This window comes from Bos grunniens, chromosome 15, assembly GCF_055505025.1.
Source record: "Bos grunniens cultivar Pamir isolate PY7600 chromosome 15, Bosgru_T2T1.0, whole genome shotgun sequence".
In the NCBI taxonomy this organism is placed as follows: Eukaryota; Metazoa; Chordata; class Mammalia; order Artiodactyla; family Bovidae; genus Bos; species Bos grunniens.
The window spans coordinates 39,017,894-39,039,298 of record NC_141179.1 but is presented as its reverse complement, the minus strand read 5'-3'; the positions used below and the strand labels follow the sequence as shown (position 1 = coordinate 39,039,298).

The 21,405-nt window shown below is 48.8% G+C and overlaps 1 protein-coding gene, 1 non-coding gene and 1 pseudogene across 3 annotated transcripts in view; all 3 read left to right on the top strand.

The window, feature by feature from the left end:
- Positions 1 to 21,405, top strand: part of SPON1 (spondin 1) — a 357,717-nt gene that overhangs the window by 330,943 nt on the left and 5,369 nt on the right. For both annotated transcript variants that reach the window (XM_086339887.1, XM_086339886.1), the window contains exons 7-14: positions 5,197 to 5,261; positions 13,446 to 13,647; positions 14,596 to 14,736; positions 15,407 to 15,482; positions 16,505 to 16,687; positions 19,208 to 19,378; positions 19,465 to 19,632; positions 20,441 to 20,605. In XM_086339887.1, the coding sequence (XP_086196013.1) occupies positions 5,197 to 5,261; positions 13,446 to 13,647; positions 14,596 to 14,736; positions 15,407 to 15,482; positions 16,505 to 16,687; positions 19,208 to 19,378; positions 19,465 to 19,632; positions 20,441 to 20,605 (1,171 nt within the window). The remainder of the gene's footprint in view (positions 1 to 5,196; positions 5,262 to 13,445; positions 13,648 to 14,595; positions 14,737 to 15,406; positions 15,483 to 16,504; positions 16,688 to 19,207; positions 19,379 to 19,464; positions 19,633 to 20,440; positions 20,606 to 21,405) is intronic.
- TRNAR-CCU (transfer RNA arginine (anticodon CCU)) lies at positions 378 to 450 on the top strand. The gene has a single exon. It is a non-coding gene; the product is annotated as a tRNA-Arg (tRNA).
- On the top strand, positions 1,767 to 2,904 carry LOC147357704 (pyruvate dehydrogenase E1 component subunit beta, mitochondrial pseudogene; annotated as a pseudogene).

Genomic DNA, 21,405 nt, shown 5'->3' with positions numbered 1-21,405 from the left:
ACGTACTTGAAGAAGTATCAGTTGGTACAGACATTTGGAGGACAGTTTGGTAGGTGCCACCAAAATTGTCAATTTGCTTCATTGTTTGATCATTCTTGGAAATTTATGACATAGGAACTTATAAAGAAGTACATTCACAAGTGTTCAGTAGAGCATCATGTATAGAAACAAATATCCACCAATAATACCAGCTACATAAGAGAACATCCATGCTATAGAATTCTACACATACATTAAAAACAAACAAAAATGGTGTGGCTTTGCTTTCCCACCAATTTACTAAGGTTCCACAGCACTTGGATTTGGCTGCGAACAGGCCAGACTCTCTCCAATCCTGAAAAGCTTTGGTTCTACTTTAAGAAAACTATGTCAGGACTTCCCTGGTGGCCCAGCGGCTAAGACTCTGTACTCCTGATGCAGGGAGCCCAGGTTCGAGCCCTGGTTAGGGAAATAGATCTCATATGCCACAACTAAGACCAGGTGCAGCAAAATAAATACATGAATGAAACATTCTTTTTGAAAAAGAAAGAAAAATGTTTAGTTTCTCAAATACATTTTTCCAAATGGTTCCTGTGCTCTTATTTCATTGGATAACACAAACATGCAGATGGTATGTAACCATAAGATGAAACAGCGGACAGGAAGAAGCTGTTCTAAGGCCTGCACCCATGGACAACCATCCTTGGAGCCTCCATGGCTCTAAAAGGTACAGATAGAATGCCAGTACCATAAATAAACACTAATGGAGAGCCTCGACAATTTCTGAGTTATATACTACAAAGGCAAAATCAATGTCATTAGTTGCAATTTGACAACCAAGGTTTCGTTGTAATACGAGGTATGTCTGCAGGGCCAGCCAGCTAACCTAGTGGCCCCTTAACTCCACCCACATTGACTTTTTTTTATTATTATTTTTATTTATTTGGTTGCACTGGGTCTTCCTTACTGCATGTGGGCTTTCTCTCGTTGTGGGAGCGAGGGCTACTCATCGTGGCAGTGCTCAGGCTTCTCACTGTGGTGGCTTCTTGCTGCAGAGCACAGGCTACAGGAGTGAGAGCTTCAGCTGTGGTAGCCTGTGGGCCCTGGAACACACAGGTTTAGCAGTTGTAGAGCGTGGGCTTAGTTGCTCCGCAGCATGTGGGATCTTCCCAGATCAGGGATCAAATCCAAGTCCCCTGCACGGGCAGGCAGATTCTTATCCACTGCACCACCAGGAAAGTCCTTACTTTTTTTAGTAAAGTATTTCTTCAAGGGCAAAAGGACTGTCATCAGACAGTATCTCATAACTTGGATCTCATGCTTGGATTTCCTTTTTCTTAGTCTTGACCTGGCTTACCCTAGTTTGAGAATCTCAAACACTCTCAAAATCAACAAAAGGAAAGCTCTGATGTCACAGGTACCGACAAGGAAAGTTTTTCATGATATGATAGTAAGGGGAAAATGTAAAAATCATGGTGCAGAATGAGATTTCAATATGATGCAGTTTTCATGGGAAAGGCCATATCTAATGTTCATGCACACACACACGCGTGTTGTACCTAAGTATAGTAAAAGATCTGGGATGATATGTACCACACTGTAACATGCTGGAGAGGGAGGTGGCAGAAGGCAGGATAGATGCTAGAGTGGAGAGCTCAGCATTTACACTGTGCTTCTGTGATGCTAAATTTTCCCACAAAAAGCATGTATTATTCTGAAATTAAAAATCACAGGAAAAAACTAGATGATGCAGGCCATGTAGGCGAAACTTGGGAATTAAGAAATCCCTGTGGTTTCGGCAGCAGGCAGAGGACATGGTCAGGATGGCCATGGTTGCTGGGTTGGTGCGGAGACTCCTTGACCAGGTCTCTGGTCTGCTGAGGAGGGGTTCCCCCAGACCACACTGGCCACACTGCAGGTAACAGTTCATGAGGCTATAAATCAAGGTATGGAGGAGGAGACGGAAAGAGCTGGGAAGGTATTTCTACTTGGGGAAGAAGTTGCCCTGTACGATGGGGTTAGTTGAGGCCTGTGGAAAGAATATGGAGATAAGAGGATCATAGATACTCCTGTATCTGAGTCGGGTTTTGCTGGAATTGCTGTAGGTGCAGTTCTGGCTGGGTTAAGGCCCATTTGTGAATTTATGCTCTTCAGTTTCTCTATGCAAGCCATTTACCAGGTTATAAACTCAGCTACCAAGACCTGTTACGCATCAGGAGGCCTTCAGCCAGTGCCCTTAGTCTTCAGGGCGCCCAGTGGCGCCCCCGCAGGCGTAGCTGCCCAGCACTCCCAGTGCTTTGCTGCCTGGTATGAGCACCTCCCAGGCTTGAAGGCGGTCAGTCCCTAGAATTCAGAGGATGCAAAAGGACTTATTAAATCTGCCATTCAGGGTAAGTCCAGTGGTGGTGCTGGAGGTGAACTGATGTATAAAGTTCCTTTTGAACTTCCCCAGGAGCGCAGTCAAAAGATTATCTGATCCCTATAGGAAAAGCCAAACTAGAAAGGCAGGGTACACGTGCAACCATAGCTTCTCATGCCAGACCTGTCAGCCACTGCTTAGAAGCTCAGCAGTGCTATCTAAAGAGGGACTTGAGTATGAGCTGATACATTTGCAGACCATCAGACCAATGGACATTGAAACAAGAGAAACCAATGTCATGCAGACCAGTCACCTTGTTATTGTGGAAGGAGGCTGGTCACAGTTGGCAGTAGGAGCTGCAATCTGTGCCAGGATGATGGAGGGTCCTGTGTTCAATTTCCTGGATGCTCCTACAGCTCATGTCACCGCCAATGAGGTCCCTGTGCCTCATGCAGATTCTAGAAGACAACTCTGTACCTCAGGTTAAAGACTTCATATCTGCAATAAAGAAAACACTAAATATCTAGCCTGGACTTGAATTTCAGGTCATTGGGATTTACTTAAAATACTTGCTGACACTTCAGCTGGACTATCCTGTAAGACCTTCTGATTTGTAAAATTATCTCTAAAAGCAACAGTGGATGTTTTTGTACTGGGAAGAAGTTTAAATGTGTTTGTGGACTCTCCTGCCTAAGTTCCATGCTCTTTTAGTCTGCTACAAGCAGCCAAGTTCTCTGAATAAGATTCATATACAATTTTACCCTCTCACTAGAAGGACAAGGATTAAATGCGGCAGAGTCCTGATGAAAGATATATCCTAAAAAGGATAACTTAAATGTAAAAATAAAAGCATACAACCTACATTTACTGTTAGACTGTTGTGATGAGGAATAAAGGAATTCGTACTTTTAAAAGAAAAAGGAAGTCAGCATGGAAGTTATGGGGAGCTGTTGCGGGGTTTAGGCAGGCAGTGAATGTGGTCAGTTTTGCACCAATGTGGAGGGTGGTCTGGGGAAAAATAAGAAGATGCTGGAGCCAGGGCAACTAGTGAGGAGACCATGGAAGGACTTAAGAGAGGCTAAGACTGTGAACACAGTGGATCTTGGAGCCTGGCAGCTGTGAGGGGGTGAGAGGTGGAGAGATGCAGGCAGCTTGGGGATGTGCTCAGTGGGGCTGCTGGAGAAATAGCCGTATTCTGGGGGCAGCTAAAGAATTCAGTGTGGGACACGTATGAGCTGATCATACCTCGTATGAGCGAGGAAACCTCGATCACAGGGTCCAGCCTGGGCTTTCAGGAGACAGGTCACCTCTCACACGTGACTTCACGTCGGGCAGTTTCCCTTGGTCACTCAGCATATGTGTCTTAGGAGTGAGTGAGGGATACAGTGTCAACAAATAAAACAATCTCCCAGGAGAAGTGTCACACGCTCTGTTGGAACTTGGAAATGCTCTCCCTGCAGACCTGTGAGTGTGGGGATGTTTATATATCCACAGAGTATTTCTTCTGACCAAAAGCGGGACCCACCCCCAACCAGGGAAGCTTGAGCTTGGAGTAGGCTTTGAGCTTCTGGGGAGAGGGGGTACCCTGGGGGCCTCACCCACCCAGTGGGTGCCCAAGCCAAGCTGAGTTACTGTCCCCTCTAAGGCATCTCCCACCCTCCCATCCTTCCCTGGCTATAGACTAGGTGCTCCAAACCAGAGGCTCTTTATAATCTTTGGGCCTGAGCCTGGAGGCACCTCTGACCTCCTCATTGTATATAGTTTCCTCGGGGCTGTGGGATTTTCTGGGCAAGGTACCCACCAACTAAGGAGAAGTTCACCAATTCATCCCAAATATGTGCTAGGTACCTACTGCCAGGAACAACTCCAAGGACTGAGGCAGAGCCGTGGGCCAGTGCAGCTAGTCTCCGCCCTCCTGAAATTCAGAGACCATTCAGTCGGCATCAAAGCTCTTCCTGTCCCTGCTGGTAACATCCTGGGCTTTTCTGTGGAGCATGGACGGTGCTGTCTGAGCACTGCTGGGCCCAGGCCGGGGGAAGGCAGGCTCTGGGATCAGCTGAATCTGCTCTGGGGAAACCCCCACCAGAGCTGAATTTGGGCACCTGTGGATACTTACTCTTTGAAAAGCATATGGAAACCCTCAGCCCCAATGTGTTATTGAAATAAAAACCCAAACCAACCTCGAAGTGAAGCTAAGCAAGATTAACAACATTCTGATTTTTCTCCCTCATGTTGGTGATGAAGGCCCTCCTTCCCAATGTTAATTATCAGATTCTTCTTCAAAAAATTCTCTTAGGTTCTCAAGCTTTAAGAGTGCCCTACACACTGCCCAAAGCAAAATAGAGCAGGATAACATGAGTGGCCCAGGAGCGTGGGGCTCAGGCTTCTCTTCGCCCTCCTTGTCCAAGGGAGTCTGATCCAGTGTGTGCAGTCTCGACAGCAAGGGAGGCCGTGGGGGTGACGCTCCTCGAGGTTAGGTGTGGCTGGAGCAGACCCATCAGCGCCTGGACGTGGAGAGCATGAGCTGCCCTCCAGCCTGGACACAGTCTGGCCATCCCCGCCAGAGGGCAGGTCAGAGCCTGGCTCCCAAGGGGAAGGGTCTGAGATGGAAACCTCAGGTGTGGCTCAGTGGGACTGTTGGTGTTCAGCACACACCAGGCACCCTGGACATAGCCCCACCTCACAGGACCGCCAAGACTCCAGGGTGCCCCCACCCTGGAGCAGGCTGTCTCCACACCTGGGTAGGTAGAGCCTCTGCAGCAGGTAAGGGTGTGGGGTGGACAACGTCACCATGTTAAAGCCATCTTTTTCCCTGAGCCCAGCTCTCCTCACTAAATACCTGTGGTCCTTTTTTACAGAGCGACGAGGTCCTCACCGTCATCAAAGCCAAAGCTCAGTGGCCAGCCTGGCAGCCTCTCAACGTGTAAGTAGCAACGCCCTGTCCAGCCCCGGTCCTGGCCTTGCACTTGGAGCTGCCCACCTACTGGCCACCACATGCCAGTCATGTCATACAAGTCGGTACTGCCTCTTAGGTGAGGTGTACTGCCCACTGCCCATGGGTAGAGTATCAAGTATTTCCACTCCTTGGGGAATGTGGGCTTGGTATCTGTGTCCCCCATGGCTTGAACACCACAGAGTACCCAGACATTGGAGGTGTTAACACAGTTAACTACAAGACATCAGGGGGAGAATTCTGCACTGAGATATAAAATTGAGGGTCACCAAGGCGTGGGAAACGATCAACACCAAGCACATGGATGACAGAGAGAGCCGGAGAATGAGAGTCTGGGGAGTCCCAAGGGAGCTCTAACATTGACTGCTGAGGAGGACTTGCCTGCAAAGGAAGCAAAAACAGAGTAGCAAAGAGATTAGGGAAGGAAGCTCAGTATCAGGGAAACCAAGGAAAGAAAGCATTCAAGGAGACAGCGGGGAATTCCCTGATGGTCCAGTGGTTAGGACTCTACATTTTCACTGCCAAGGGCGAGGGTTCATCCTCTGGTTGGGGAACTAAGATCCTGCAAGCCTTGCAGTGTGGCCAAGCAAAAAAAAAAAGAGAGAGAGAGAGAGAGTGACCAGCTGTGTCCAGGGTAACTAAGAGATTAAGGAAGGTTGGAGCTGCACAATGCCTATTGGATTTATCAACATCATCAGTGACCTTACTGGGAATCCTTTCTGCTGAGTAATGGGGAGAGGGGACACAGCCTGGAACAGGGTGAAATGTGACCAGAAGGTGAGGTTATGGAATCAGTGAGTGCAGACAGCTCTTCTGCAAAGTTTGCTGTGAAAGAAGAGAGACTGGGCAGGAGATCCAGGAGGATGAAAGAATCGATGGAGCTTTTTTTTTTTTAAGATAGAGGAGACTTACTGAAAACTTGAACAAAATATTTGGGGGTACCTTTTCACCCTTCACCCAGCCCTCAGACTTCCTGGGACCCTAGTGAAACAGGATTGATCCATGGCAAACACTGATTCCCCAAACTCCCAAAGCCTCTGCCCTCATGCCACCAGCTTGTTAAGGGAAAGGAATTTTCCTTTGGTTTTCCCATACCCCAGTCTCCCCTTTCCTCTTCCAAATCTCATTAGGAAGTCAAATTAGGAAGCCTCCATGCAGCCAAGTTTTGCTTTGCAGAAACAGCCCTGCCCCTCCTTGTGAGCCTGCTCGATTGAGGTTAATGGGATTCCAGCCTCCCTCGGGCCAGTGGAAAGCCAGGGTGACCTACTTTGTGAGGTCCTGCCCGGCAAAACTGACTTGTTTTTCAATGATCTTCATCTTTATCCCCAGGACCACTTCTCAAAGGACAGCCACGAATGAACAAATTAGCTGCTGACTTGTTTAGCTCAATAAATCAAGCTGCAGCTCCAACAGCCCAGAGCACAGGTAGAGACCGGAAAGACAAATTCTGAGCAAAACGCACGTCCTTCATGAGTTCCTCCAGTACCAGAGTAGAAAATGCCCATCTTTCCTCAAATCAGTGCTGAATTTTCACCACCCAGTTCCTCCAGTTTAATCTGTTAGGAATTACTGAATCTTTTAAAAATAATTTTTATTCCCTTTCTTATAATGTATCCTGTAAATCATCCCCTTAATTATTCCCAGCCATTCTGTTTAATTAACATGTGTTTAGTCAGGTCTGTTTGCGAGAAAAATGAGAGGTTAAATAGAGACATGGTCCTCACCCTTTCCAAAAATCATGCCTCTGGAGGGTCTGTGCTCCCTTACTCACTTCAGTCATGGTTCCCAGGGGGCCAGACGCATCTTTCTCTCAAATCAGGGCTGGAAGTTTCAGAGCCCTCCAGTCTCCTGGAGAACCTGTCCAAGACCACTAATTTCCTCAGGATTGTAAAAAAAGACTGGCTTTGAACCTGAGAAGCCAACAGTAGATCTAAATGGGCCAGATGGACCTGGAGCCCTAGATGCCTCCAGGTTATATACAGTTTTCCAAGGTAGAAACCTCATGGAAACATTTCTCCACCCACACAGAACTTCAACTTAGTGAATGACTCTGGCGCCACCTAGTGTCAAGATTGAGTTTCTGCAACTTTGAAAGCTTTGTATTGGAGATTATTTGAAATGAACAAAAGGGACAAAATGTGACTTGAGTCTCACTGATGGTTGTTGTTCAGTTGCTAAGTCTGGTCAGACTCTTTGCGACCCCATGGACTCCAGGATCCTCTGTCCTTCAGTGTCTCCTGGAGTTTGTGCAAATTCATGTCCATTGAGTTGGTGATGCTATCTATCTCATGGTCTGCCGCTCCATTCTCCTTTTGCCTTCAATCTTTCCTAGCATCATGGTCTTTTCCAACAAGTCAACTCTTTGCATCAGGTGGCCAAGTATCAAAGCTTCAGCAACAATCCTTCCAATGAGTATTCAAGGTTGATTTCCTTTAGGGTTGACTGATTTGATCTCCTTGCAGTCCAAGGGACTCTCAAGAGTCTTCTCCAGCACCACAGTTCGAAAGCATCAATTCTTCAGCGAGAGTCTAACTGATACAGATCTGTAACTTAGATTGATATAGTAAGTCTAGATTGGTATAGAAAGACCATGCTGCTGCTAAGTCGCTTTAGTCGTATCCGACTCTGTGCGACCCCATAGACGGCAGCCCACCAGGCTCCCTGTCCCTGGGATTCTCCAGGCAAGAACACTGGAGTGGGTTGCCATTTCCTTCTCCAATGCATGAAAGTGAAAAGTGAAAGTGAAGTCGTTCAGTCGTATACGACTCCTAGCGACCCCATGGACTGCAGCCTACCAGGCCCCTCCATCCATGGGATTTTCCAGGCAAAAGTACTGGAGTGGGTTGCCATTTTGTTTTTGAAAGTTTTGTTTAGAAAAGCTGAATGAGAAGGAAATCCGCATTTACCAAGTCATAGTATAAATCCGCATTTACCAAGTCATAGTATAATGCCCAGAGAAGGCAGTGGCACCCCAGTACTCTTGCCTGGAAAATCCCATGGATGGAGGAGCCTGGTAGGCTGCAGTCCATGGGGTCGCTAAGAGTCAGACATGACTGAGCGACTTCACTTTCACTTTTCATTTTCATGCATTGGAGAAGGAAATGGCAACCCACTCCAGTGTTCTTGCCTGGAGAATCCCAGGGACGGGGGAGCCTGGTGGGCTGCCATCTCTGGGGTCACACAGAGTCGGAGACGACTGAAGCGACTTAGCAGCAGTATAATGCCAGTCATGATGATAAGCAGTTTCCTCACTAAAAGCCCTGGGGTGGGTCTGAGGATGCTCCCATTTTGCAGATTAGTAACTACAAAGGGAGGTGAAGTCAAAGCTGCTGCCACATCTAGCGGTTTCTTCCAGTCCCCTTTCCCCCCGCCCCCACACCACGCTGCCTCTCTGAATGTAAAAAGACAAAACATATCTCCATGCCTTCATTGTGTTTTCATTTTTCTGGTATGAATTATCCGTTTATAACTTTCTTACCTATTAGAATCGTCAGGTTTTGTTTTCACAGATTTAGACTAGCTCTGTAGGTACTATGCTCATGCTTAGTGGCTCAGTCCTGTCTGACTCTTTGCGACCCCATAGACTGTAGCCCACCAAGCTCCTCTGTCCATGGAATTCTCCAGGCAAGAATATGGAGTGGGTTGCCATGCCCCTCTCCAAGGGACCTTCCCGACCCAGGGATCAAACCCACATCTCCTGCATTGGCAGGCAGATTCTTTACCACTGCACCACCTGGGAACTCTGTTTGTACTATAGACATTAATATTTGTCAGTCACACTACAGGGAGACATTTTTTTGCCAGCACATCATTCTTCCGTTCTATTTCAACATTGTTCTTTCCATTATGCAGATATTTTTGGTTGGTATATTATTCAATTAGTTACTTTTGTGATTGCTTTTATAGTTTCAAAGCTGAAAAAATTAATGTTTCTCTAACAGATCAGAACACTTGACTTCTTTCCTATGATCTGGTTGTTTTCTACTTAACTCTGAGGTTTTGCTGTTTGGGGGAATTTGATGTGTGTGATATAAGATGTGACTCCTATATATTTTTAAACTGCAATTAAGTTACCCCAACCCCACTTGCTGCATGATCTGTCCTCTCCCTCAGTTGTTTATGAGTCCTTATCTAAAGTTTCTGGACTCTTCACTCTGGGCCACTGATTTATATTTCTGTTTTTCTATTTTACATTTAGATTTCATTTATTTATTTTTGGCTGCACTGTGTCTTTGTCACCGCACGCAGGCTTTCTCTGTGTGCCGTGTGCAGGCTTCTCACCATGGTGGCTTCTCTTGTTACGGAGAACAGGCTCTCGGGTCCGCGGGCTCTAGTTGTGGCACACAGGCATGAGGAATCTTCCCGGACCAGGGATCGAACTTGTGCCCCTTACACTGGCAGGCAGATTCTTAACCACTGGACCACCAGGGAAGTCCATCTTATCCTGAGTATTACACCATTTTAATTATCATGCTTTATAATATATTCTGATACATAGTATGGCCAGGACAACTCTCTTTCCCAGAAAAGTGATAAAAATGTAAATCCCAGATAGAAAAAATAAGATCAAATTAACAAAACACTATGTATGGGAAGACATGGAATATAAGAAAAGATGAATAAGAATTTTTATTATGAATTAAAGAATTCCAATCATATCTAGCATTTTCTAAAGAAAACTCACATATATTTTTATCATTTCCTTATTTTAAACAGCATTTTTAATTATAAAAGTAATAAATACTCTGAGGTAACTTTAAAATTAGATCTGAAGGCCAAAGCAAGTGCAAGAGCTCTATATTCATTTCCTAGATTAACTCATTTATTTCAAAAAGCATTTGAGGAGAACCTACTGCATGCCGAGTTCTAGACCAGGCCCTGGGGTACAGCTGTGAACAGGACAAAAATGGCCCTTCCTCTTTTGGAACCTACCAGAACAGAGAGAAAGAAGAAACTCCAAGGAAAGAGTGAGTTCAACATGCTCTGGGAAGGTGCACCTAAGCAATTTGAGGGGGAGACAGGAAACATTTCCTCCAGAGTATGTCACGTAAGCAAGATGCAACTGAAGGTATTAGAAAACCATCCCCAGACTTTTAGACATTCAAATTTACCATATTACTCAATTACCACATGACCGGGTGTTTCGTGCAGGGATTGGTTGCCCCAGAACTTCCTATCCCTTGAAACTTACCAAGGTCTGGAGGATACCTCACTCAGGTTACAGATCTGGCCCAAATGCACTAGCAGAAAATGATTTGTATACACCTTGTACAACACAGAAGGTTCTCAGATGGTTACATCCTTCAGCTGGGTGGAGTATCAGGGTGGTGGGTCAGGCGAGGTTTGGTTTATGTTGGTTTGGTTTCTCCAGCTCTGGATCTCTGGGCAGAGCCGCTGTGGTCCTCTTGGGCTGCCATGATGTAGCGTCATCCACGGGGTGCAGGATAGGAAAGACTCGCCTGAGCCACAGGCACACGCTCAGGGAGATGGGAAGGTAACAGGTGCAGTGGTCGGTCCGAGGAGCCTTCCTCTGAGGCACTGCTGGACTCCCGAGGGCTCGAGATCCAAGCAGTCCCGCTCTGCCCACGTGCCCATGCTCTCTGCCAGGCAGACCCCAGACACGTCCTGTTAATCCCTAAGTGAGCAATACCACAGCTCCCCAGGCTGCAATTCTTGTAGATACCAAGTCTTTAAAGAAGCTGCTCAAAGCTATGACCTACATGCCAGAAAATGTACACATGGGAAAAGGAAACGAGGTCCCGCAATTTGTGCCTAACTAAATAGCAGACTATGTCCGTGGGGCCTTCAGCAGTCTTTAAAGGCTTCCTGACATAGCATCTCCTTTGAGGTGGCAGGTGGGTGATGTCACATGAGGAAACCAAGGCTGGAAGAGTGAGCGAGCTACCCTAATAAGTAGCGGAGCTCGCCATCACACGTCCACCTGTTCAGCTGGCCCACTGGACACCTGGCACTGGGATTCCTGCCTGCCGGGCTCCTAGTCTAGTGGGGGCGAGCAAACAGTGAGGATGGGATCACAGCCAAAGGGCACAGCTGAGACCTACACAGAGAGCGTGGAAATGCAGACCAAGGGCACCGGCCTCAGTGCAGGGGATCAGAACAGCTCCCGGAAGAGGCGACTCAGAACCTGAGGCTTGGAAGATGAGCAGACCGGTGAGTCTCAAATTCGAGGCATATTAGAATCATTGAGAGGATTATTAAAACAAAATGCTGGGTCCTACCCTCCCCCCTCCCCAGAGTCTCTAAGTAAATCTGGGGTGACGCCCAATTATGTGCATTTCCAACAACTTCCAACACCGACACTGCTGGTCCCAGACCACACTCTGAGGAGGAGGTCCACCTCCTCAGAGCTCCACCGAAGAGGAGCTTTCCCAGCGGAGACGAGGGCACGTGGGACCTGATGCCAAAGCCAGGCTCAGGCCAGGCTCTTCCTCCACTCAGGTGCCTCCCCTCCACCTAGACTGCCATCAGGCTAGAATGTGAGGTGCATCCAGGAAGGCTTCCCTCGCCTGGCCTCTATTTTCTGATCTCCATCTGACCCTTCAATGCTGCTTCACTCAGTAACATTTTGCCAAGTGCCAGGCACTGGGCTAAGGATCGGATGTGAGTTTTCATTAAACACTCACAATAACCCTTTGGGGTAGATGATAGAGGGAATCCCCATTCTACAGATTGGGACACTGAGGCACAGAAAGGTTTGGTCATTTCAAGGATGCACAGCTCTAAGAGGTGGCGTGGGGTGTGCACCCAGGTTTCCCACCTGCTCTGCTCGTGGTCTGATCCCATCCGGCCTGCCCAAGGGACCCAGTTCCACCAAGCCCAGCCAGGCCTGGAGTCATCGCTTTCAGGGGCCAGGTGAGAGCAGCCAGAAACAGCTGGTCCCAAACAGAGCAGCAGAGGGACGCCCCAAACAGCTGCCAGCCAGACCGAATAGACGAGCTGGTCCCCAGCCAAGGATTCCCCACAACCAGCAGCCTGGGAGGTGAGGGAGAGTCAGGCAGAGCTGCCTTCACACTGCGGCCTCACCAGCTGCGTCTCTGAGCTCATTAACTTCTGTGTGCTTTCTTTTCTACAAAATGAGATAATAAATTCCAACCCCACAGGAGTGTTATGAGGGGAAAATGGTGTTGCGGTGCCACCAAGTGTGCGCTGAGTGAGCACAGCTCTCCCACCATGCTTCTTGGTCTCATCCAGCTCTGGCCACTCCTAGGACCCCTTCTTGGGAACATGAAGGGATGGTGTTTGAAGAACTGCCTCTCATAGCTTGGCAGTCATCAGCCAAAGGTCTTTGGCTCTATCACTGGGTCCTTGCTCACCCACTGGAGGAAACGGCCTGGGGACCAGCTGTGAGGTGATGGGTGAGCTCTGGTGCCAAGGCAGCACCCTGCTCTAAGCAGCCTCTGGAGGGCAATGAGGCAGCAGGCTGGGGAGATGTCCCCCTGATGGCACAATGTAGCTCTAGAGAGTTAAAGTGGGGGAACTTAGAAATTGATGATGAAAAGAATACGGACCTCGAACTGAGATTGACTTAGGTCTCCATTCTCCCACTTTGCAACTTTGGACAGGTCACATAACAAAACCCTCTGAGCCTCAGCTTTCCCATCCATAGGTTGGAGTCAACAGTCCTTACCCCAGGTGTGCTCTGAGGCATCACTGAGAATGTATAAGGAAAGGCTTGGGGCACCACATGCAGTTTTTATCTGTCACGTTCATCTCACATCCAGTGCAGCTGGGTGCACACCCAGCTTACAGAACTTGTTCATTCGTTTATTCAGTAACATCGGTTAAGCATCTACACTGTGCCAGGCACTGGAAATAAAGCCAGAAAGACAGAATCCCTGCTATCCCAGAGCTTATACTCCAGAAAGGAATGACAGTCAATAAACAGTTAAATAAGAAAATAAACAAGTAGTTAAGTGCTGAAGACACATTAAAACTGGATAGGGCGGTAGCATATGGCTCCCTCCAAGCATGGCCAATGGATGGGCTCAGAGAGAGAAACCAGCCATGGCCAAAGATGGAGACCAAGAATCCCCCTTCTCTCTCTCTCATCCTTTAGCCATTGTCTGCCCAGATGTCCCTCGGAGCATGCACCCCCAGGGCCCCAAAAGTGACGGTCTCCGTATTTGTTTCTAGGAGAGCAGCACCCTCGGCTGAATTTTCAGTGGACAGGACGCGCCACTTGATGTCCTTCCTGACCATGATGGGCCCCAGCCCCGACTGGAACGTGGGCCTGTCCGCAGAGGATCTGTGCACCAAAGAGTGCGGCTGGGTCCAGAAGGTGGTGCAGGACCTGATTCCCTGGGACGCGGGCACCGACAGCGGGGTGACCTATGAGGTGTGTGCGTGCCTGCAGTGGCAAGTGACAGACCTCCCTGCCCGGGCCTGTTCTGGGGGCCCTGGCCTCAGGGGTGAGGCTGGCTCAGGCTCTGAGCCAGATGAACTCACAGTCCAGCAGGGGAGCCCTGCAGGGTCCCATCATCATGTACTCACAAGCTGTGTGACTCAGGCTCTGGGAAGTGCCTGTCCAGATGGTCAGGAGAGCACAGGGAGGGGGTCTGCTAAAGAGAGGTTCAGAGATAAGCAAAGGAATGGCAGGCAAAAGGCACAGAGGCTGAGAGAGAGAGAGAAGGAGAACAGAAGGAAGATGATGTTCATCAAGCCGGACCATATTCCCAAGGCTTCCAGACGGCCAGCCTAAGGAGTTTGGATTCTCCCGTGTTGTCAATATTTTTCAGATACGGCCAGCATACCAACTGCATCAAAATCTGGAGCCATCAGAAAACTAGGGGTAGAACAATCTAGAACAGATGTTGGTAAACTGTGGTTTGGAACCAAACCTGGAGCTTTGGAATCCGGCCTCACACATTTTGATCCCATGTTGTCTGGGGCTGCTTTCTCACTACAGATTTGACTCATTGCAACAGACACAGCATGGGCCATGAAGCCTGAAATATTTACCACCTGACCCTCTGCAGATAAACATTCATGGATGCCTGGTCTAGTAGGAAGAACTCTGGATTCAGGCCAACCTGGTTCAGCTGTATCCTAGCTGGAAATGGCTCTCTGAAACTTGGCATCTTCATCTGGGATTAGTCCTACTGTGTACACAGGAGAATTTGAAAGTATAGATCCACAAATGTCCATGTATAACACTTGGCATGAACCAAATTCTATAAATATAAATATCAGTTGTACTTGTTAAGTTCCTGTCAAGGTTTTTGTTCTGATCATATATCAAATTGTTAATTTCCTACTCTGTATCTGTGTATTTTTTCCATTGCAGTCACCCAACAAGCCCACAATTCCCCAGGAGAAAATCCGACCCCTGACCAGTCTGGACCATCCTCAGAGTCCTTTTTATGATCCAGAGGGTGGATCCATCACTCAAGTAGCCAGAGTTGTCATCGAGAGAATCGCCCGGAAGGTACTGGGTTACAGCTCACCCTGGCACAGACCCCTCCCATCAGGAGACTGGACCCCTTTCTGCTCTAGAATCATGGGGTCCCTGGTATATTTAGGATGTGGTATTCCGGGGCCTCTTAGAGTTTCTAGACGCAAATTATCCCTACGATATAAATAAGCAAAATGAACATGGAGGAATGATGTGATGCTCAACCAAATGATTTACTCCAGGTAACTAGGCTTCATGGTAAGTGCCATAATCAATTACTAATGTCTGCCATGGGCTTCCCTGGTGGATCAGTCGGTAAATAATCTGCCTGCAATGCTGAAGGCATGGGTTCGATCCTTGGTTTGAGAAGATTCCCCTGGAGGAGGGCATGGCAACCCATTCCAGTGTTTTTTGCCTGGAGAATCCCCATGGACAGAGGAGCCTGGCAGGCTATAGTTCAAAGGGTTGCAGAGTCAGACACGACTGAGCAACTAAGCACAGCACACAGCCATGGGTCAGGAGTGGGAAGTTGTGGCTTTACTGCCATTTCTTCTTTCAGTCAGATTGTAAAAGTTGGCCTACAACTCTGCCACGGCCTAGGGTTTATGCACAGGGTGGGCATTCAATTTTATATCCTCCCTCATCTTTCTCCCATACAGTCCACTCTCTAATGAGGGCCCTCCAACTAAAATTCCTTTTGCAGGGGGAACAGTGCAATATTGTGCCCGACAATGTCGACGATATTGTAGCGGACCTGGCTCCAGAAGAGAAAGATGAAGGTAAGCTGCCTTCCTTTATTGCGGGTGGCAACATACATTGGGAATAAAAGATAAACTATCTTTGGGGAAAGCAATTTGCTAACATGTTTAAAAAGCCACAGAAAAACCCTTTGACTTGATGATCCCTGTCTTAAGAAAGATTTTGCTTGGGAGATAATCGAAGTAAGGCTAAGGCTAGGCACAAAGTATCAGGGAAATGGTGAAGGCTTGACACTGGAATATGTATTCAACACTATCAGGCCTTTAAAGTGTCATGTAAATGGCATCCGCATTGGCTTCATGGGATTCAGATGACTCTCCACTATGATTCTCACACTAGCCTGTGAGGCAGGAGTGGTCCAATCACTTCCGCAACAAGGGAAGTCAGCCAGACCCTAGAGTTAGGAGGCAGTGGCACAGCCCTGGCTTCAGCTTAGAGTATCTCACAGCATCTGGAGCTGAACGAGCTGGGCTCTCCTCCCTGGGCCCTGGGCGAGAAGCCCACCTCGCTGCATTTCCTCAACTGTAAGATGGGGATAATAACAGAGCCTGCCTCCTAGGGAGTTGTGGTCCTTACCACAACTGATGGGACGGATAAAGTTCTTAGAATGATGCTGGCACACAGTAAGTGCTCAGTGAACACTGACCATCCCTAATCTCATCATTACACTGTGTGTGGGATCCTGGGAAGGTGAGCAACAACACAGAAAAAGCCTACGCTTCCCCAAATTGCCCCATGATATGCCTGCATCCGTGTGGAAACGCTGTCTGCTGAAGTGAGGGCTGGTGTTTGGGTGTTGAGGAGAAGGGACAGTAGGAGAATCTTTCCTTACTATGAGGTTACTTCGATTTGTATTAGTGGGATGCCAAAGTATCATTTTTGAAGGGAAGTGAATGGCTGCTTGCATCGCAGGAGTACCCCGCCTCCCTAAGGCTGGTCAGCCAGCGGGGATTTTCTTGTCCCCATGTGAACTTGTCCAGGGGGAGGGCCAGTCACAGCTCCCATAGGCTCCCAGGGAAAACATCTCACATACTCTTCCCAGATGACACCCCTGAAACCTGCATCTACTCCAACTGGTCCCCGTGGTCCGCCTGCAGCTCCTCCACCTGCGACAAAGGCAAGAGGATGCGGCAGCGCATGCTGAAGGCACAGCTGGACCTCAGCGTCCCCTGTCCCGACACCCAGGACTTCCAGCCCTGCATGGGCCCTGGCTGCAGCGACGAAGGTGAGGAGGCACCCCACCAGCAGCTGGCTGAGAGCAGTTCAGGAAGGGGGGTCCTACCTGGCCATGCCGGCCTCTCCCACCTGGTCTGGCAGTGCCCGCAGTGGGCACTATGACCCTGACTAGACTGTCAGTGGGGACTGCCTGCCCAGGGCGACCCTCATCTCCAACAGTATCTTGAGGGCTGTGAACACAGATGTCTCATGACATCAAAAGAATTCTTGAGATTGACTGACCACCCCAGCCATGCAAGAAAACAGACACAAGTTATTGAAGAGCTAGTAAACATGACAAATTACAGGAGGCAAGCTGCCTATTTCTGGGCCTTACCTCCAATTTCTTTTAAGAAGCAGGTGAACAGGTTGGCCAAGACTGAACCTAGATCCTTGCCCTAATTCTGTTATCCATGCACGGCCTGCCTCAGCCCAGGTCAGAGCCCTCACTTCCTTGCGTCAGAGCCTTTGGACTGATTGCAGCAGTTCTTTCCTTGTAACTGGTCAAAGGTCAGGCTTTAAAAAGTCAGGCTTGAACCACACACCTGCAACCACCCATGTCATGCTGGCTGAAGCTACACGTGCTGATTGCTGTGCAAAGGCCAGCTGCCCACCTTCCAAGGTACAATCCTCTCTCTGCCTGAACAGATCTGTACTCTGTGCTCTGATCTTAAGTGTCTCAGAGGCGCAACAAGGCAGTAAGAAGGAATGGGTAGGCTGGGCTGGTTTATAGAAGAAAGAAAACCACTTCCAAGCTGAGGATAACTGAAGAGACCTTACTGCCCCCTGGTGGGTCATTCACTTTTTGGCTCTTCCTAGGGCACGGTCTTAAACAAGCTCTCCTGGATACACTGCACAGTGACTTACGGCTGTCTGTGCCCAGGAGTGAACCCTGCATGCACAGGCAGGGTGCAAGTTGTGACAGCCCTAGCAATGCTGGAGGCACTTTCTCATTCTTGGGGTTGAGATGGTGGGGATGGGTGTACAGTCTGAGGCTTACACTGGAAGCTGAGGTCTTTAACCATCGCCTCCAGAGGGGAGGAATTCCAGTGGCTCCCAGGTGGTAACAATAGTTCTGAAAACGGCTGGGCTATGTCATTGTTATTTGGTGGTATACAGCAGCAAATTTACCAACGATTTTTAGTTATACAGTTGAGTGGTGTTACATATACACACACACACATAATTATGCAAACATCACCACCCTCCATCTCCAGAACTCTTTCCATCTCACAAAACAAACTCTAGACCTATTAAACACTAACTCTCCAGTCCCCTGATCCCCAGCCCCATGGCAACCATCATTCTGCGTTTAAAGAACTGAAAATTCTAGGTATCTCATATAAGCGGAATCATACAGTATTTGTCTTTTTTTTGACTGGTTTATTTCATTCAGCATAATGTCCTTAGGTTCATCCTTGCTGAAGGACATGTCAGAATTTCCCTGGGTCTAATATGGGTTCCAGCTGTCTTCCACCAGCACTGTCCAGCAACACTGTCCATAGGTTCGGTAACAACACGTAGCCTTCACTCCTGTGGATGTGTGCAAGCTGGCCTCATGCTGAGATTTCCATCCTTCTTTCTAGCTTCATCTCCCAGTGCCACACACAACACACTCCAGACAGGTTGTTGCAAGAGCTAGTCCCTTCACCTTAAATACCGATATTCTCCACCCAACCAGAGTGCCCTCCTGTGTAAAATCCACCCCAGAACTCCAAGGAGCTTCTCCCCTTCCAATTCCCTGGGCTTACATCTGCTGTCATATTTTCAATACCTAGAATTATTGCCAGTTTATGTGCCCATCTCTCTTTCTGGAGAAGAATAAAATCCATACTATACACATCTTTTTAACCTCAGTCACCACATACCGCTATGCTATGCTATGCTATGCTAAGTCACTTCAGTCTTGTCCGACTCTGTGTGACCCCGTAGACGGCAGCCCACCAGGCTCCCCCGTCCCTGGGATTCTCCAGGCAAGAACACTGGAGTGGGTTGCCATTTCCTTCTCCAATGCATGAAAGTGAAAAGTGAAAGTGAAGTTGCTCAGTCCTGTCCGACTCTTAGCGACCCCATGGACTGCAGCCTACCATGCTCCTCCATCCATGGGATTTTCCAGGCAGGAGTACTGGAGTGGGGTGCCATTGCCTTCTCCGACATACCACTAAGCAGCCAGTACATTTTAATTAACATGAGTAAATGGATGGATGGATGACTTCATATCCCTCATCCTTTTTTAGAACTAAATAGGCATATATCACTCTCTTATCCATCCAAACATCTTTCAAATATATTGTCGAGTGAAGGAGTAATCCCCAGTGCTCCATGCACCTGGAGAAAGATATTTCCTTTAAAGAACAATTCCTGGTTTAAAAATATGTGCCCTTTACGTTGGCTTCCGTCCTCAGTTGCCCAAATCCCCCTGCATACCAGCTGACCGTATAGATTTCTGCCCTTGGGGGAGCTCGCTCGGTCAGTGGCGCGAGTCCCAGCAGCGTGCCGCCACGGCTGCAGTGTCCGCTCCGTGTTGCAGACGGCTCCACGTGCACCATGTCCGAGTGGATCACCTGGTCGCCCTGCAGCATCTCCTGCGGCACCGGCACGCGGTCCCGGGAGAGGTACGTGAAGCAGTTCCCAGAGGACGGCTCCGTGTGCACGCTGCCCACCGAGGAGACAGAGAAGTGCACGGTCAACGAAGAGTGCTGTGAGTGGGGCGCCGGGGTGGGACGTGCGGGGGCTCAGAGGCTGAGGCTGCCGACGCGCCGCCGCCAACACCACCGGACTCCCCAGCTCCCAGCAGCTGCCTGACGACCGAGTGGGGCGAGTGGGACGAGTGCAGCGCCACCTGCGGGATGGGCATGAAGAAGCGGCACCGTATGGTCAAGATGAGCCCTGCGGACGGCTCCATGTGCAAGGCTGAGACATCTCAGGCAGAGAAGTGCATGATGCCCGAGTGCCGTGAGTGGGCGTGGGGGCGGGGGCGCTGGGGCAGAGGATGGAGGCCCTCAGCACGGGTATTACTGTCGAGGCTGCGCAGGTGCAGGGGGAAATACGGGCCCCCTTCCTGGCAGGGCACTTCCCCTGTAAGATGAAAGCTATGGGTGTGTGGACATCATCCAGACCCAGAGAGTGACCTCCTTTGAAGGAGCAATGCTGAGGTGGCAAGCTGGTGGCCTCTAGATAGCATTCACCTGTAACTGTGTTTTTTATGACCCCAGAGTATCTTTTCCAGGGGGTATACATGTAGGCAGGTTGTACATTCCCCTTCTTGTTCTATTGGACTTGCCTGTGGCCCCATAAAGCAATACATCTGCTCTACACACAAATGTCATAGGCCCACACATCACTACAGAGATGCACACATGCACCCAAGTACATTCTAGGGATTTCAGTGCCCAAGTGTCCAAAACCACATCATTGAGCCCATCTTTTAGCACATGGTTCTTGGGGCATGTGGAATGTTTCTGTCTCTAGTAAGACCCTATTTAGACCCTCAGGGTGTTTCAAGTGGGGAAGTGTGTATTCATATAACAGAGCCACATTATGAGCTCCAGCTGGGCCAGGGGAAATGCAGGAGAATGACAAGAATAGTTAGTGATTTGCTGAGCCACTCCTGGCTCCATAAAGGTCACTTGGGTTATCTAAACCCACTGGTCAATTTCAATTTACTCAAGGGGCCTGAGTGGGGGACAAAGGGTAGGGGGGGACCAGATCAAAGAAAGCAAAGGGAGCCTGTTCTCAGTGGCAAACCTGGCTCTTGCTCTAGACACCATCCCATGCTTGCTATCCCTGTGGTCTGAGTGGAGCGACTGCAGCGTGACCTGTGGGAAGGGCATGCGGACCCGCCAGCGGATGCTCAAGTCTCTAGCCGAACTCGGGGACTGTAATGAGGAGCTGGAGCAGGTGGAGAAGTGCATGCTGCCTGAATGCCGTAAGTCCTGGCGCTCCTGGGAGCCACCTCTCCTAACCAGGCCTGCACGCTGCTCATATTGCTAGGCCCTGCAGTATGACTGCTGGTTGGAGAATCCCACTACTGTCTATGAGATACCCAAACTGCTGTTAAGTCTAAACAGGAGACTTAGATGGAAAACAGCACAGGTTCAATAAAACTTAATTTTGTAGTTCCCCACTCACCCCGTCTCCCCCAGTTTAGAGGCTAGTCTGACCCATGGGTTTTCCAATTTTTTAATTCTATTCCTCCCCACCTGTGACCGTTTTATTTACCCATGACCAGAAGGTGGACATTAACCAGTGGTTCCCTGATATGAAGACAGGCCAGCAAGTAGAGCCCTCAAAAGCCCCATACCCACCCTCATCCACTCTCAAATCTCTATGACCAGCTGAATTTATTATCTAAGAAGAGAACCCATTTTTCTGGTTAGTCTTCCCAGAGAACTTCTCTTCAGGTGGTGGAAAGTCAGACTCGTTTGCTAGGATCTGTTTTTCTGGCTTCCTCTGAAATGCACTTGCAGCCTCTGTGCTTCCTCTCCCTTGCAATTACTCAGGCTGCCTGCCTAGAGGCAGATCCCAGCTCTGTCCCTTACTGGCTATATAAATCTCAGCACATTATTTAGCAACCCTCTCCCTCATCCGCTCTGAGAATTAAACCATATAACTAGTACAAAGTGCTGAGCCCACCAAGGAAGTGTGAGCCTCCACAGCTCATCGGAGCTGGGGCTCTGGAATCTTGTGAGACTCTATTACCAACTTAAACAAAACTCTATATCCACA